Genomic DNA, 15,628 nt, shown 5'->3' on the forward strand with positions numbered 1-15,628 from the left:
AGTATGAACTAACAGTAATTAAAGCATGTAGGTTCATAAATACATAAAATTTACAACTATTTGCAGGATATAATGAGATATGCTACTAAACTGACAACAAACACTCCGTTGTGTGATTGCTGTTCTATAAGATATTTGGCATATTCATTTATTTTAGTATCATGTTGTATTATCAAGCTATTCCTTTTTAATGACTTAATTTTCCAGATGACTCTGGGGTCTTTGTAATCTGGCTGAGGGCAAAAAAAGGAAATTAGTTGGGTGGTCTGTGCTGAACTAACAATGCTTGGTATCTAACAAGTAAGTCTCACCATTGGCGGTCCCTGGAAATGTCTGGTGCGTCTGGGTTTCAAGTGTGACAAGATATATTGCCTTCAGCCCAGGCCAGTTGTAAACAGACACTGGGACCTTGGAGACAAAGAGGTGGCTCCTGAGTGAAGGAGCTGAGAAGACGGCCAGGTCTGTGATGTGTGAATGTGTGTGCAGGTGTGCATGTTTGTGCACGTGTGTGTGCATATGAATGCTGAGGTCAGATAACAACCCTCAGGTGCCATTCCACAAGCCTCACCTACCTTTTTTTTTTGTGAGGCAGAGTCTCTCTCCCTTGTCTGGACCTCTCTCGGAACGCGAGGCTGGCTGGTCGGCCAGGGATTCCCCTGTCTCCACTTCGCTGGTGCTGGCATTATAAGCACATGCCACTGTGGCTGTCCTTTTTAAAATATGGGTTCTGCAGATCATGTTCTAATCCTGCAAGGCAAGCATGTTTCCCAACTTAACTATCGCCCATGCTCTGAGGTGCATTTCTTAAAATGTTTAACGAATGCAAAAATTGATGTTTGATTCTATCCCGTTATACATACGTAAGTCTACGTCTACTTACGTAGTTATCAGTGTGATAACTACATATCATTTCAGACCCAATGTGCTTCCGATGGGGAGTTTCATTGTCATCTCAGCTACACCAAGTAAGGCCCAGCTAAGACAGAAGAGCTCTTAGATCCATTATGTGGACTGCTCTTATTTTTATACCCACTTCCTTTGCTGTTAAAATCCCATTCTTCGTGGGGCTTCTTTCTGGTTTATATCTAATAATTAGTGTTTTTAAAAAATCCCACAATGCATAGAGAGATCACATCCGGTTTTACCTAAGGAACCAGGTCAGAAAACCAATAATCCAATAATCCCACAAGGGCCTAGCTTTCAGAATGTCAAAACCCTGCCCTAGAAGAGCTCATTGGCTACAGACTTGAACTGTTGGCTCCCTGACTCCTCACCCAGGTATGTGCAATACCTTGGTTGTTCCTGCTATCCTGCTGGGGAATTTCTGCCATCCCTTTCCACTGGAGGCAAAACTATGGACTGGAGAGGAAAAATGACAGTCCTCACTTTAAATTTGCTTTTCAGTGAATTTTTAAAAAATCAATATTTGAGTGCTCAGCCAGTGAAGTGCTTAGCATGCAAACAAGGGGACCTGAGTATGATCTTCAGGTCCCACATAAAAGATCCAGGCAGGCATGGTGGTGCACACATGTAACCCCAAGGCTGGACATGTGGAGATGGGTAGATCCCTGGGGCTATCAGGAGAGCCCAGACCAGTGAGAAACCCTGTCTCAAAAGAACAAGTTTGGGGGCTGGAGAGGTGGCTCGGTGGTTAAGAGCACGTGCTGCTCTCCTAGGAGACATGTGTTTGGTTCCCAGAACCCACACAGGGCAGCTCACAACCACCAGCAATTCCAGCTCCAGGAGATCCAATACCCTCTCCTGGAGGCTGATGACATCCATATACATGGCATATACTTATGCCGACACACATGGCTACATATAAGTTAAAAAACTTAAAGTAAAATCTTAAAAAAAACAAGGTACGTGGCACCCAAAGGACAACACCTGAGGTTGGTTGTTCTTGAAAGTTGAAGTATAATTTTAGGCTAGGATGTTTGTCTCAGAAAGAAATCTCCAGCTTCTGAAAATGGTCTGAACAGTGAGTTTTATGAGAATTACTTTTATGTGCTTTATGAGGGTTTTTTTTGTGTGTATGTGCATGCATGTATATGGGTGCATATGCACATGTGTGTACATGTGTATGGAGGCCAAAGGTCAAAGTTTGAAGTCTTCCTCAGTAGTCTTCTTCTTCTTCTTCTTCTTCTTCTTCTTCTTCTTCTTCTTCTTCTTCTTCTTCTTCTTCTTCTTTTTCTTCCTCTTCTTCTTCTTCTTCCTCTTCTTCTTCTTCTTTCCCATCCTCCTCCTCCTCCTTCCTCTTTCCCTCCCTCCCCCTCCCTCCTCTCTCTTCCTTTCTTTATTTCTTTCCTTCTTTCTATTTTTTTTCAAGACAGGGTTTCCCTTTGTAGCCTTTGCTGTCTTGGACTAACTTTGTAGACCAGGCTGGCCTTGAACTCACTGAGATCCACCTGCCTCTGCCTCCTTGAGTGCTGGGATTACAGGCATGCGCCACCTTGCCCAGCCTGAGTCATCCCTTCTTAAGAGGCAAGCATCAATCACTCAGGACACCTACGAGTATTTAACCACCATTCTTGTAAACACCCAGTAGACACACACGTGTCTGGCAAGTCCTCACTTACAGAGCCAGCCTTAGTTTTTATTTAATTTTCTGGGAATGAATGTCAGAGTTTTCCTGACGATTGCACATAGGGGGTGGTGAAGACAGGGATGTGTTCTCTAGCACATCAGTCTGGCCCTGCCTTCTGTCGTTGGCCTAGTTAAGGTGGGCTTTGTATAGGATGATACAAAGAGGCAGAAGTAGCTCACAGGATGTGAGAAAGAAAAAAAAAAGAATAGAGGATTTAGAGTAGTGTTTTCAATAACATTTTTCTGGAAGCAACTATCCTGCAGATTGATAAGGCTCTCTCTTTAACTCGATGGTGGGGCAGCATTCTTAATGCTGCAGGCAAGAGGTCTACAAAAATGAAGCTGTTAATATGCGGATTACTGTCAATTCCAGGTTGCAGAAATCAGGTTGTTGTAGGAGAAGCGAAGGAAGCATACTGCTACTCAAGCAAGACTAAACCCAGCACCTTTCATTCTGAAATAGAGACAAGAGATGCTAGGGGTTTCTCCTAGACTCTGCAGACTACCATTGCCCTGGATGGTTGGACCAACAATCACGCATCTGGAGATGTAGGCTGATGCCTGCTTGTGTCTGCCATATCCTCCCTCCTCTCTCCACAGATGGATGGAGGCAACACTGCACAGCCTACACGCCGCACGCCATTAGCCCTCCCTCTCTGCCCAGCGCAGAACAACAGGGCCCCAGTCCTCAGGCTGTTCATAATACTCTGACATTTTTATAGCTCCCCTGCTCTCTGCCAAGGGCTGGCAGCTCCCTCAACACGCAGAGCAAATTCCGCAGACAATAGAAAGACAGCTCTCACGGCAGACGAAGAAGGGTCAGGCAGCTCTTTAACAGGCCATCAAAGAGACACCCTGCAAAATGCCTGCTTTCCAGATGAGTGGTGGGCGCCCACAGGGCTGTCCTCTTACAGCTGAGTTACTGCTTGTTTTGTGGCCACACTAAGACCTGTTGCCAGGGGACAGAATGGCCCGTTCTGATCTGGAGGTAGAAGTGTGAACTGAAGCAGATCTGACTTCTGCCATCGCCATGTCTCTGTTAAGGATAAAATTCACTGACTAGGTGAATCTTTTTTTTTCTTCCTCCTTCCTTCCCTCCTTCCCTCCCTCCCTTTTTTCCTTCTTTCCTTATTTAATTTCCTTTGATAGTTTCACACATGCACTCAAGTCACACAGACACTCACACTCCCCGCAACTTCCCGTCTCCCTACTGCCCCTGTCCGCCCCGTTTCTACTCCCTCCAAGATCTCTCTCGTGTTCACGTCTATTTGTTTTGTTGCGACCCACTGAGTAGTTTTAACTGGGGTGGTCTGTGTGAGTGTGAGTCTGGCTCCTAGTGGGTTTAGTAGGTACACAACTAAAGGGATAATGTCTTTTTTTCTCTCCCAGAATTTATCAATAGCCAGTTGTTCCTTAAGGAGGTATGGAGGTTGGTGAGTCCCTCCCCATTCCATGTTGAACATTGACAGGACCAGCCTTGTGTAGTTTCAGTGATGGGAACTGCAGCATATTGAGACTGTGACCATCATGGTTGTAACTGAATCTAGAGGAAGGCATTCACAGCTCTTTACTCTGTTGTCTGTCCTGAACCCCCTGTTCTGCAGTGTTCCCTCAGCCTTAGAAGGGATATTATATATGTCTCGTTTGGGGATGAGCCGTCAACGCTCACTTATTACCAGCACCTTGGTCACCCTGTTCAATGCACAAAGAGGCTTCTGCGAGTGATGCTGAGAGAGTAGCTTCTGTCTGAGGATATAAACAGAGATTTAAACAATAGTAAGCTTCCTAATTAGATTCAGCATCTCCACAGGCATGGGCTATTAACCAGGCTCACAGGACCAGGCATGGGTTCCCTCCGATGGAGGGAAATTAGAGAGTGGTTGGTTACCTCCACACCACTCATGCCCACCACTGCACGCACAGGTGGGCACGTCTTGCTGAGCAGGTTGATTTTATGGTCCGTAGAGCTCACAGCTGGGTAAAATGACTGAGGTTTTAATCTCCCCAAGCAGCATACACAGCGTGTTTCTAGCTCTGTCCCAGCTCACTTTCTCTGTAGCTTGCAACCAGGGTATGGGGTATGTGCTGTCATGGAGATTCTGGCTAGAACATCAATTATTTCGGCATTTATATCATGGTTATTCATATTTTTACTGTAGACTGTACTTTTAGTCCCATTCACCCCCAACAGAATTTTAAACAACTCGAGATATTCTAAGAGCAAAATGATACTGTTATCAGATTCTGCAAAGAATGTTCTTATCTCCTCACTCAAAAATTCTGTCAATATTGCTGATATACATATATGTATATATACATATATGTGTATAATATATATAATATACATATTATATGTACTTGTGTGTGTATGTGTGTAAGCAGGTGTGTTCACCCATAAGTGCTTTCACATGTGAAGGTCAGAGGCTAATGTAAGACCCCCCCCCCAAATTGCTCTCCACCAATACTTTTTTGAGAGAGGGTCTTTCGGGGACACCCTCATCTTACACTGGCTATTCAATGACCCCAGAGGATCCTCTTGCCTCTGTCCTTCCTGTTCTGGAGCTATAGACATATGTCAGCATACCAGGCTTTTATTGAATGCTGAAGATTTGAACCCAGGCCCCCATGCCTGCACAGTAGCCCTTTCCCCACGCAGCCTCCTCCCCAGCTCCTGCCGATAATTTTTGTATCTAATGACCTCATCCAAGGTTCGCAGATGAGCACAGCTGTTCCCCCAAGTATTCTTTTACTTTTCTAATGGTGATGTTTAAAAACTCCCCATGTGCAGAGATGAGATGAAGAAAGAACTCAAGGCTTCGGCTTATCAGTTAGCAGCAATTGAGCAGGCGATTATAAAACACAGTGTAGGAGGGGGCTCGTCACACGTACCCATGGCAGGTTTTGCTGATGTTGGTTGTAAATGCTCAAGGTTAATAGGGCTGCAATGAAGAAGAAAGGTGAGGAGTTGAACAAATACAGCATGCTATACAACCTTGAGAAAAAGTCAGACTCCAGAGAGGAAAGTATCTTTTAAATGCCACTTGGTTGAAGCTACACAGAGGTGCTGTTTGTATACAGAGCTCTGAAAGGAAATATTGACAACTGCTTGCTTATTATTATTTGTAATGAAATGATGATAATTCACCTGGCTTTGTTTTTTAGATACATTCTTCTTTATACAACGCAGCCCTAAATCTTGCAGTCAGTTCCTGTGAACCTTAAAAACCATTGCATTTCTGTCAGTCCCTAAGCTCAGACATCTATCGAGAAAGTCAGTTATGCATCCCAGAAAACTCACAGCTGGGCTGAAATACTCAATGACACAGGCATGTTGTATAACTGCTGACACGTTTCCTTTCGTTTCTACGACTCTTGCTCTTTGAAAAGTAACACGCGCTAATACTCGGCTCACAGAAAATGTGGGAACTAGATATAAGAACGAATCAAAAACATCACCTTCAGTTTCGCTCTGCAGGTAGAACTTCTTTCGCCGCCATTTGCGTCCTGCCGTCTTTCTCTCTCGGCATGTAATTTCCACATTGAGGTATATGGCTAGGGCTGGGGAGATGGCTTGCCAGGCAAAGTGCTTGCTGTGCAAGCTTGAGGGAGTGGAGTATGGAACACAGCAACCAACAGTAAAGCCAGCCATGGGAGCATAGAGACAGAGGGATCCCTAGAGGGGCGCCTTGACTAGCTAGCCTCACTAAAACTGTGAGCCTCAGACAGGGAAAGGCCCTGTCTAAAGTAATAATAATAATAATAATAATAATAATAATAATAATAATAATAATAATAATAAAAAATAATGATGAGATCACAGAGGAAGACACTTAATAATAATAATAATAATAATAATAATAATATAATAGTAATGTGAGATCATAGAGGAAGACACTTGAAGTCAAGCCGCATGGTCACACTCAAATAATTAAAAAATGTTTCATGTAGACACAGAGATACATATTTACCTAACAGAAATAGGATGTACGCCTCAATGTTTTTTCTTTTTTAAACTTGCATTTTTACCAGCCATTTGTAAGTATCACTAAATTGATCGCATATCTGCTGTGGCATTATCACCCCGTACTTGAAAGGCTTGTCTTCCAGCGCAAACATGTCAGAGGATCTCACGTTTTCACTATTACTATCATTGTTATTGCTTCCAGAGAGACATTTCCATCTGTGCCCGGAGGATATTGCCACCACTGCTACAATTAAATATCAGAACACAGTGGCCTGGGCCCAATAGACCTGGCATTGAACACAACTGAATGGCTTATTTTCTTAGCATGTAACACATACATATTACACATGCACACATACGCACACCTCAGCCACTTCAACACTTATTGACAGCTCAGGCTCCTAACGTGGCCCTGTTTTGGGATTTATATACAGAAGCTGAGTTTATGGGTTCAGGGTGTATTGTTTTGTGTGTACATTTTAATATGTGTGTGCAGGCATGTGGCTGCAGGCCACCAGGCAATGTCCAGTGCCTTCCTCAATCACCTTCTACCTTCCTTTTCGGAGGTAAGGCCTCCCGTTGTTCTAGAGTGTAGCAATTTGGTTCAGATCATCTGGAAGGTCAGGGAGTGCCAGGGATCCTGTCCGTCTGTCTTTACTTCTCTGAGTACCAGACTAGAAGCAAATGCCTGGCTTTGTAAAACATGCATTCTGGGGCTCAAACTCAGGTCTTTATTGCATGTGCACCAAGCACCTCACAGACTAACCATCTCCTGCATCCTGCTTTGCACTATTTATAATGATCATTGTGGAGGGTTTTTTTTTGGGGGGGGGCTATTTTATTCTAAACAGTTCATCATCTCTATTACCATTATTGAATGTGAACATATTATATACAGATGCCTTTGTGTTAGAAAATCCTTGACAGCCAACTGGGTGACACATCTGAATTTTTTTTTTAACTACTTACCTGGGAAAGATCTTCCCATCCTCCTTCCATGAAACAAATTTGAAGGCAGCCAGGAGAAGCAGCGAAAGGCCAAACACTTGATCGGATAGGCCCTCCAATCTAGGCCAGCCTGGGTAGAATTCCCCAGAACTGAGTCTAAAAGGTGGGGCTGGCGGGGGGGGGGGGGGGACGGCGGCTGTCTCAGCACATGAGGCAGATTCCCAACCATGTCCCAGTGCTGCCAGGAAAATCTTCAGATCTCCCTAGGGCTCTTTGCACTGCAGAACAGCGAATGGGCGCCAGGCAGAGGCCAGAGGTCCGGCTGACCCAAAACTTCAGCTGGCACCTTTCTGTTTTCTGCATTCAGCCATTTTTTTTTTTTTAAATTTCCGCTGATACAGGGTTCCTGTGTGTCTTGGCCTTGGTTCCAGGTGGAAGGAGCCTTCCACACCCAGGAACTTTCCCAGCATCTCTTCCCCAAACTCATGCTATTAAGTGTCAGATAGGCAGGTCATCTGAGGAAAGAGCTGGTCCACCTGAGCAGGAAAAACACCTGCGATGCAGCCCCACAGCTCCATTGTTCCTCTATACACAGTAGAAGTAAAAGCCAGCCCCACGGGCAACTCTAGACAAGTCTCCTGTCTGTAGCTACCAAGAGCCAGGAAGAGCAAGAACGCTGTATTGTTCAGAACTTGCAGCCTCCTTGGTTCTCTAAGAAAAGCAACCACCTCTCCTAAGAGCCTTATGTAAATGTATTTACCCAATCTTTCTCTACAACAAAACCTTGGTGGAGAAGGATCTTAACTCCGATTAATAACAACAACACAAAGTCATAAATTAAGGCTACCCATCTGTCTGTTTACTTGATATATGATCACAAAGGCATCGAAGGATATAAAACGAGTTTATTTATCTTGAAATATATAAATGCATAGAGGGAGCAAGACACAAATAAATCTGAAAATACATTTTCAAAATAGAAGGAAACATGTCAGAAGGTTTCACCTGGTCATTGTGAGGCAAGTGTGGTTGTGCGTGTTTTACTAAAGCTGAAAAAAATTTCCCCCAAGCTGAAATTCTAAGCATGCAGTTGAGTTTTCCCATCAAAGTGGCAATGCATGCTGCTTCAAAGACAAGATGACTCAGCAATCCGTTTTTAAGATCGGCACTCTTTCAATGGGACTTCTTTTTTTTTTTTAATTTTTTTTCTTCTTTATTAATTTATTCTTGTTACATCTTAATGGTTATCCCATCCCTTGTATCCTCCCATTCTTCCCTCCCTCCCATTTTCCCCTTATTCCCCTCCCCTATGACTGTTCCTGAGGGGGATTACCTCCCCCTGTATATGCTCATAGGGTATCAAGTCTCTTCTTGGTAACCTGCTGTCCTTCCTCTGAGTGCCACCAGGTCTCCCCTTCCAGGGGACATGGTCAAAGGTGAGGCACCAGAGTATGTGAGAAAGTAATATCCCACTCTCCACTCTACTGTGGAGAGTGTTCTGTCCATTGGCTAGATTTGGCAATGGGACTTCTTAGATGAACCAATTGCATAAATCACATTCAAAGGACTGAAAGGAGAAAATACACATAGGCAAAAAAAATTTTTAATAACATGTGTGTGAACTGTATGTGTAGTATACATGTGATTTATGCACACACATGTCCCATGAGCGCACAGATAGGCCAGGAGAGAAAGTTGAGCATCATCTATCACTCTCTGCCCTATTTCCTTGAGACAGAATACGCCACTGCATCCGGGCCTAAGCTGGTGGCCGGAAAGGCCCAGCAATCATCTGTCTTGGCTGCCAACAGCACTTGGAGTGGTAGGCATTCGCGGCTACTCATGGTTGTTTTGCCGAGAGGCTTAGGATTTGAACTCAGAGCCTCATTTTTGTGCTGTGAGCACCCTTACCTGCTGAGCTGTCTCCCTAGCCTCCTTGGGTTAAGTCTAAATGAAATCTCATTTAAAAAGTTTTATAGATGCCTAGAAATAGAAGATAGAGTGAGAGAGGGGTGATGGGGGAGGGACAAGGGAGTTGGGTCACAGATAGATGGGCTCAAAGCACAATGTCACACAAAGACACCATGCCCTCAGGGTCCAATGGCTTCCTCATTGACAAAAAGGAAATAATCACAGTGACTTCTGGTAGCGGGGGATGTAACAGCACACAGACAGCTTCTCATGTAAGCCATCAGGAGAACACACTCATAATCGCTGAGGAAACGAAACCCAGTCAAAGCTGCTGTTCTCCATCAGGATGCCCAGCATCCAACGAGACATCGCCACAACTGCAAAGTCAGAGGACAAGTTCCCAGTGAACCTCAGATAAAGTGGGGAGACAGGGCCTCTCCTCTGTGAATGAGTGATCAAGAGTTGCTATTTGCATATTCATATGTCATCAATTCAAAGTAGCTTTGCTTCCTTACTCTAAGATGCAGTGGGAGATGGCACCATAAACACAACAGTGAGAGGACAGACAGTCTCTGATTGCTGTGGCATAAATGACATTTAATAAGTCAGATACTAAGATGTGGTCCCTTGCGGGACTCCCGGAGGTAGCACAGGAGCCAATGAGACCCAAAGACATTTGGGGCATTCATTCTGGTCTGGGTACCAGATTCAGATGAGGTCACTGCCTTGCTGCACTCATGACTGGAAAGGAAGAGAAACAGGATGTTCTTTGAACACTGTGGTAAAGATGAGATACCTTAACTGGACTGTTCTTTTCCCATCCAAATCCTTTTTTGATACACTCATTTTTAATTTCCTCGCTAATTAAAATTGTGAACTCTCCCCTGTGGAAAAATGAAGGACAGATGTTTCTTCTTTAAATAAGGAGGCTGGCTGGTATAGGATATTAGTATAAGTAGATATAGCTTGTGACAAGAGGGTGTTGAAATAAATTTGAAAGAATAAACAGCACACAGCATTGATGAGGCTGTAAACAGACACACATGTGCTTTTCTGGTCAGCATGCCATCACTGGAACATACCAGCCCTGTAAGAATTGTTGGGCTCCCTGCAAAACATTGCTAGGGAAATGAATTCTTAAAAGGGAAAATCTATATGTTTAAAGACACTAATTGAGACATTGGTTCTAAAAGTACAAACCAGAAGTTACCTGAATGTTCCATAGTAGAAATGCGGGCCTATATTGATAGCCCAGATGCTGTACTAGGTATCTATTAATGTCACTGAAAAATGGAAAAAAAATATTTTTGTGGGGGAAATAAAAAAAATTCGAGGAGGGATAAAAAATCAAATGCTTAAGCCAACAACAAAGACTTGAGAGGTAATATGGAAAGGGGACACAGTCTGTATTTAAATTTAGCAGTGTTACTAGACTCTTCTTTTCCTTTTCTAAGAGTTACCTTTGCTGGTGGTGCCTCATTTCATGAATTCAGTGATTTCATGAATTCCGAGATCCAGATCAGCGCCTTCAATGATCATATGGATCATATTTAATGACCTTACTTAATATTCTGAAGTGATTTCAGCAACTGAAATGTTAGGAGGCACAGAGGCAATGTGTAGGGGACATGGGTAGTGTTATTTTAGGTTTATTTTTTTAAACATAAACTTCTAAAAGTGGTGAGTACCGGTGGTGAGAACTGGCAGGGACTTTGCAATTTGAGACTTTCTGGCCTAGCATTGACCTTGATGAAAGAAATCAGGCCGCCTCTTCATTGAGGTTCCAAATAAAAACTGCCCATCTCCTCATTCTAAAAGAGCGAAGCCACAAGCCGCAGGCTACTGCCACTGCCTCAGTTTCCTTCCTATTGATAAGTGGCAGCAAGGTCTTATTCAGGCACAGAAGCGGAAACCTGACGCCTTTTTTTTCTTTTTTTTTTTTTTTAAAGAAACAGGGACAGCAAATAACTTGGCGAAAATGAGCACAGGGAAGGTGGCTGTTCCTTCTCATGTTGGACGTATTCTATACAGCTTCATTAGAATGTTGAACATTGAGTCCACCCACAGCTGAGTCCATGCTGGGAACAGACTTATTTTATAACTGTAACAGAGCGGGGGTGGGGGGTGGGGGGGAGGAGACACGGTAGACCAGACCAGTATTGCTGGGTCAGTGGCAGGTATGAAAGCCATTTGTAAAGCTTCTATCCACCACTGGCTCCAGAGGGACAGCCGCATTCCAGCCTTAGGTAGAAAATTAGTCTTCCTTTGTGAGTTAACTCACCCCTTGTCTAAATTTACTGTCTAGACACTTCTGGTCCCTAGCTTGCCCATAAAGGGGATGTTGTAGCAGAAGGTACATGGGCTTGAAGACAGACAGATTTGCCTAATCTTACTCATTAGGCGCTGGCTGTGGTGAAACTCTTTTCTGCATCTCCATTTTGTCCCTAAGTTTCATGGAGTTTATACTGTGGGAAAGAAAACAGGTAATTTCATAATGCATCCAGTGCTATTTTGTATCTGAAAGGAGAAACATTAAGGGCAAGGTGAGGGGGGGAGTACTGAGGTGATACCATGAATGGAGTGGCCAGACACCCTACCTTCTCTGGAACAGGTGAGCTGAAGTCAGAGACAAACCTTTATGTGAGAAAATCATTTCCACAGAGAGAGCAACAGATAGAAAGCACTTGAACTGAAAGCATGTTTGGCATGCCTGGGGGATACAAGAAGTCTAGAGGATGTTCTATAGGAAATGGAGAAAGTGCTAGAACATAGGATTGGCAAGGTATCTGGAGTTCACATTAAAAGACAACAAAGAAGCTATGAGGAAAACCTTTTTCTTGCTCAGTGAAATGAGAGCTGTTATAGCTAGCTTTTGCTGTGTAACAAATAATCCTGAGATCTGATGGCTTAAAAAAAATCACAAACATGTATTATTCTCTATAGCTCTGTGAGTTCAGTGTGGAGTTTCTTTTCCTCTGGGTTGCTGTAGATAGCATGGGGGGCTGTAGCCAGGCTGTGAATAGCTGAAGAGCACTGGTATTTGACTTGGCCCACCGGCAGTCAGAGGCCCAGAGATCTGTGTTATTGGCTGGCCTGAGGCTGCCGTCCCAGGGGGAGGAGCAGTGACGTGAGAACGTCTCCACCCTTGCCGCCTTTATGTCTAATGAGAGAGTCTCTCCGTCATGTCACAGACACCTCCTCTGTATCTTGCTGACCTTATACTTTGAGGTTATCATATGGGGTAATGGATGCATGGAATGTCTTGGTCCTTAGGACATATGAGCATATTAACTTACTTAAAATCATCTCCATGTCCCCTTGCCTGGAGACCATGGTGTAAGTGGAGAGAATGAGTGAGTGGTTCTCAAGTGACCAGTAATCCCCGGAACCATCCCTTGAGGACTGAAATAATTGTCTGTAAGTGACAAGAATTAAACATAATTAAAGTAAAATCACATAACAGTCACTTTTCTCTTCTTTCTTTCTCTCATAGAAAATACGATGCTGGCATGCTTATCCCGTGAGACAACTTGGCCCACAAAGCACAAAACCTAAACTCGAACTCAGAGAAGAATCAAGAATGATGTTTTCCTGGCGTCTACAAGAAGCGCTTTATTTTTCTTCTAGATTTCTTTTCTAAGAAAAAGGGAAAAAAAATGAAAACAAACATAAAAACAAAACAGGACTGAGATGAACATTCAAGCAAATGACACACACTTCAGGCAACCGTAGTCAAGCATGCTCTTTTATTAAGCATAGCATGGGAGGGACCAGGGAAAGCTGAAGCTGGATTCTAACTCAGGACTGAGAAGTTGTGCCACTCACTACGGGGGTTGTTCTTGGAACTGAGAGTGAAGAAAGAAGGGGACTCCTTCCTAGTCCCCACCTCAAGAATACCCCATGCTATCATAAGGACACCTTGTTTTCCTTGCTTGCCCATCTGTGTATCTACGGAATGATTTGCACAATGTATTTGTTATAATCTCTAAAGAACTGCTTGCATAACTTTGGCAAGGAAGACAGTGAATGGTGCTTTGGGGACCCACTCGTTCTGCATACCGACGCTGCTCCCCTCTGATGGCACCTTTTGCATTGGTTCTGCGGGGATAAGGTACTGAGCTTCTCTCAAAATGGCCAAGCCTGTTAAGACTTGGTAGGGAAAGATGAGAAGACAATGGCCTCCAGGATTGAACTCAGCACTGAGAGGTGAACGAGTGCATCTTCTTCCCCGCAACTGGAGAAAGCCAGCCTCGGGGTTGCAGAGGTGGCAGTGGTAGTGCTTGGGTGGGTCAAGGGTCAAGGGTAACAGAGAGTCACATCTGCTTCTACAGTGAGCCAAGGAACCTACATTCTAACCATGCGTCCATTTTCAAGCAGGCAACCACCAGAAGAGCAAGCAGACCCATGGCTAACCTTGTCCTAGAAAGGGAAGGTTGGCTCTTGAAATTATCTTGCTTCTCGCTACTGCGCAGCCCTCCCCGCCCCCTGCCCCCCATGGATTACAGCTGTTCTTATTTCTTTTACTCTCATTGCTCTGCAGTGGAGGGTCAGGGCACCCCAGGATGATGGGGTTGACAATGATGAGGGTTGGGGCATGGGTGGGGATTTGCACAACATTGTGGAGCTCTGATTAGCTGGATGGACTGACCAGTCGGTCCTGGATGAGCCTCTCGCTGAGTTCCCACAGGGCCCGGGCTGTCTCTTCACTCTGAGCCTCCTCGGATGGCAGGCAACGGCAACAGTTGTTGAAATACATCCCTCCGAGGCCCTCCAGCTCTGGGGCAACTGCACAGTAGACAGTAGTAGCAGCTCCCTGTTGCTGAAAATCAGAGAAGAAAGAAAAACAATTGTTTTTTTTAAAAAAATGAGTGATAAGACAATGCCATTTTGTCCACCTAAAGATCAGAGAGCTTTTCTGTACTTGGTCCCGGCACAGGACTGCAAAAATATGATATGTGACAGCCTTCGAAAAACAAGTCCATAAACTCTGCTTGTAAAGCTGGTGTGAGTTTTTACACCTCATAGAGGAAAAGGCCTGGGAAATAAAGACACATTTCAATATATTGTGCCAGACGCCATTTCAGCACAAAGAAAAAGAGGCTTTACTCCCCAACATGCAAGAACAGATCCATCCAACCCTTTGACTTCTAAATGTGCAATATAGTTTGACACCAAGACCTTTCTAGGACCTTCTGTCTAAAAGAAATCGACCACTCTTGATTATGGCCAATCAAGTGGACGACTCAAGGGAGGCTGGTGCCAGATTTTTCCTATATTCTTTGCCCATGGTGCTCTTAGGGGGTAGGATGGGCTAACAACACCGTTGAGATGTTACACACACACACACACACACACACACACACACACACACACACACGGCCTCACATGTCTCTACACTGATGTTTCTTAATTCATCCAGAAACCACTTTTCCAAACGTTGTATCTGTTTTGATTTACAACAAGATTTGGCCTAAGGTGAGAGGCATGCTCCCTTCCAGCCCATCAAAATGCAAGTTTCTATGAACAACTGATCATTTCTGGTCTCCTCCAGAGTAATGGTTGTGGCTGTAGCTAGGGGTGTGTTCACTGATGGGGCACCATGTCATCCCAACTGACAGAATATTGCCAGAGACGCTATAAAGAGGGCAAGAGCTCACTTTGCTTTGCAAGCCATAATTAAAAATAATAGGCTTCTGTTTGTAGGGAGGCGCAGTGAGCACGGCTCCAATTTAAAAGCAGTACAGTTTATCTGCTGGCCTGTGGTCATTTATGTAGAGGGCTGTTCTTGACATATCAACTCGCTATCAGCTGATGGGTTGTGGGGTTACAAACAAGGACCGAAAGGTAACCACAGATGTCACCTTCCGGAAAACATTAGGAATGATTGCTTGTAAGGGGGATGGCTTTCTGTCCCTACTCAAATGCAGCCATTTTGTTCTTCCCATACAGGGTTTAGATTGTGTCGGTTTAGAGGGTCCATGGAATAACATGCCCCATAAAAGGTTACAATGACTGGAGCCAAGGTCACTTCGAGAACCAGGTTCCTGGGGACTTAAAATTTTTAGCAAAATTCTAAGAAGCCCACTTGGGTCCTCTTTAGCGTTGGCTTCTTTGTCAGGGTCTGTGGTCCTATGTGCATTAATCAAATGCAGCCATGTGGCCTGGCTGTGAGAGAGGTGTGTTGAAGTGTGTGATACAGACTTGAAGTTGATAACACCT

The 15,628-nt window shown here is 44.2% G+C and overlaps 2 protein-coding genes across 4 annotated transcripts in view; one reads left to right on the top strand and one right to left on the bottom strand.

Moving 5' to 3' along the window:
- Positions 1 to 13,326, top strand: part of MAF (MAF bZIP transcription factor) — a 344,816-nt gene extending 331,490 nt beyond the window's left edge. For both annotated transcript variants that reach the window (XM_084756919.1, XM_084756921.1), the window contains one exon: positions 12,903 to 13,326. Coding sequence is in view for 1 of the 2 variants with exons in the window: in XM_084756921.1 (XP_084613047.1) it covers positions 12,903 to 12,933 (31 nt within the window). In the remaining variant the exon portion in view is untranslated. The remainder of the gene's footprint in view (positions 1 to 12,902) is intronic.
- The window catches only part of WWOX (WW domain containing oxidoreductase), a 918,103-nt gene continuing 915,611 nt past the window's right edge, over positions 13,137 to 15,628 (bottom strand). For both annotated transcript variants that reach the window (XM_084756913.1, XM_084756915.1), the window contains one exon: positions 13,137 to 14,228. In XM_084756913.1, the coding sequence (XP_084613039.1) occupies positions 14,040 to 14,228 (189 nt within the window). In that variant the 3' untranslated portion in view covers positions 13,137 to 14,039. The remainder of the gene's footprint in view (positions 14,229 to 15,628) is intronic.

This window comes from Acomys minous (assembly GCF_964271855.1).
Source record: "Acomys minous genome assembly, chromosome: 14".
Classification (NCBI taxonomy): domain Eukaryota; kingdom Metazoa; phylum Chordata; class Mammalia; order Rodentia; family Muridae; genus Acomys; species Acomys minous.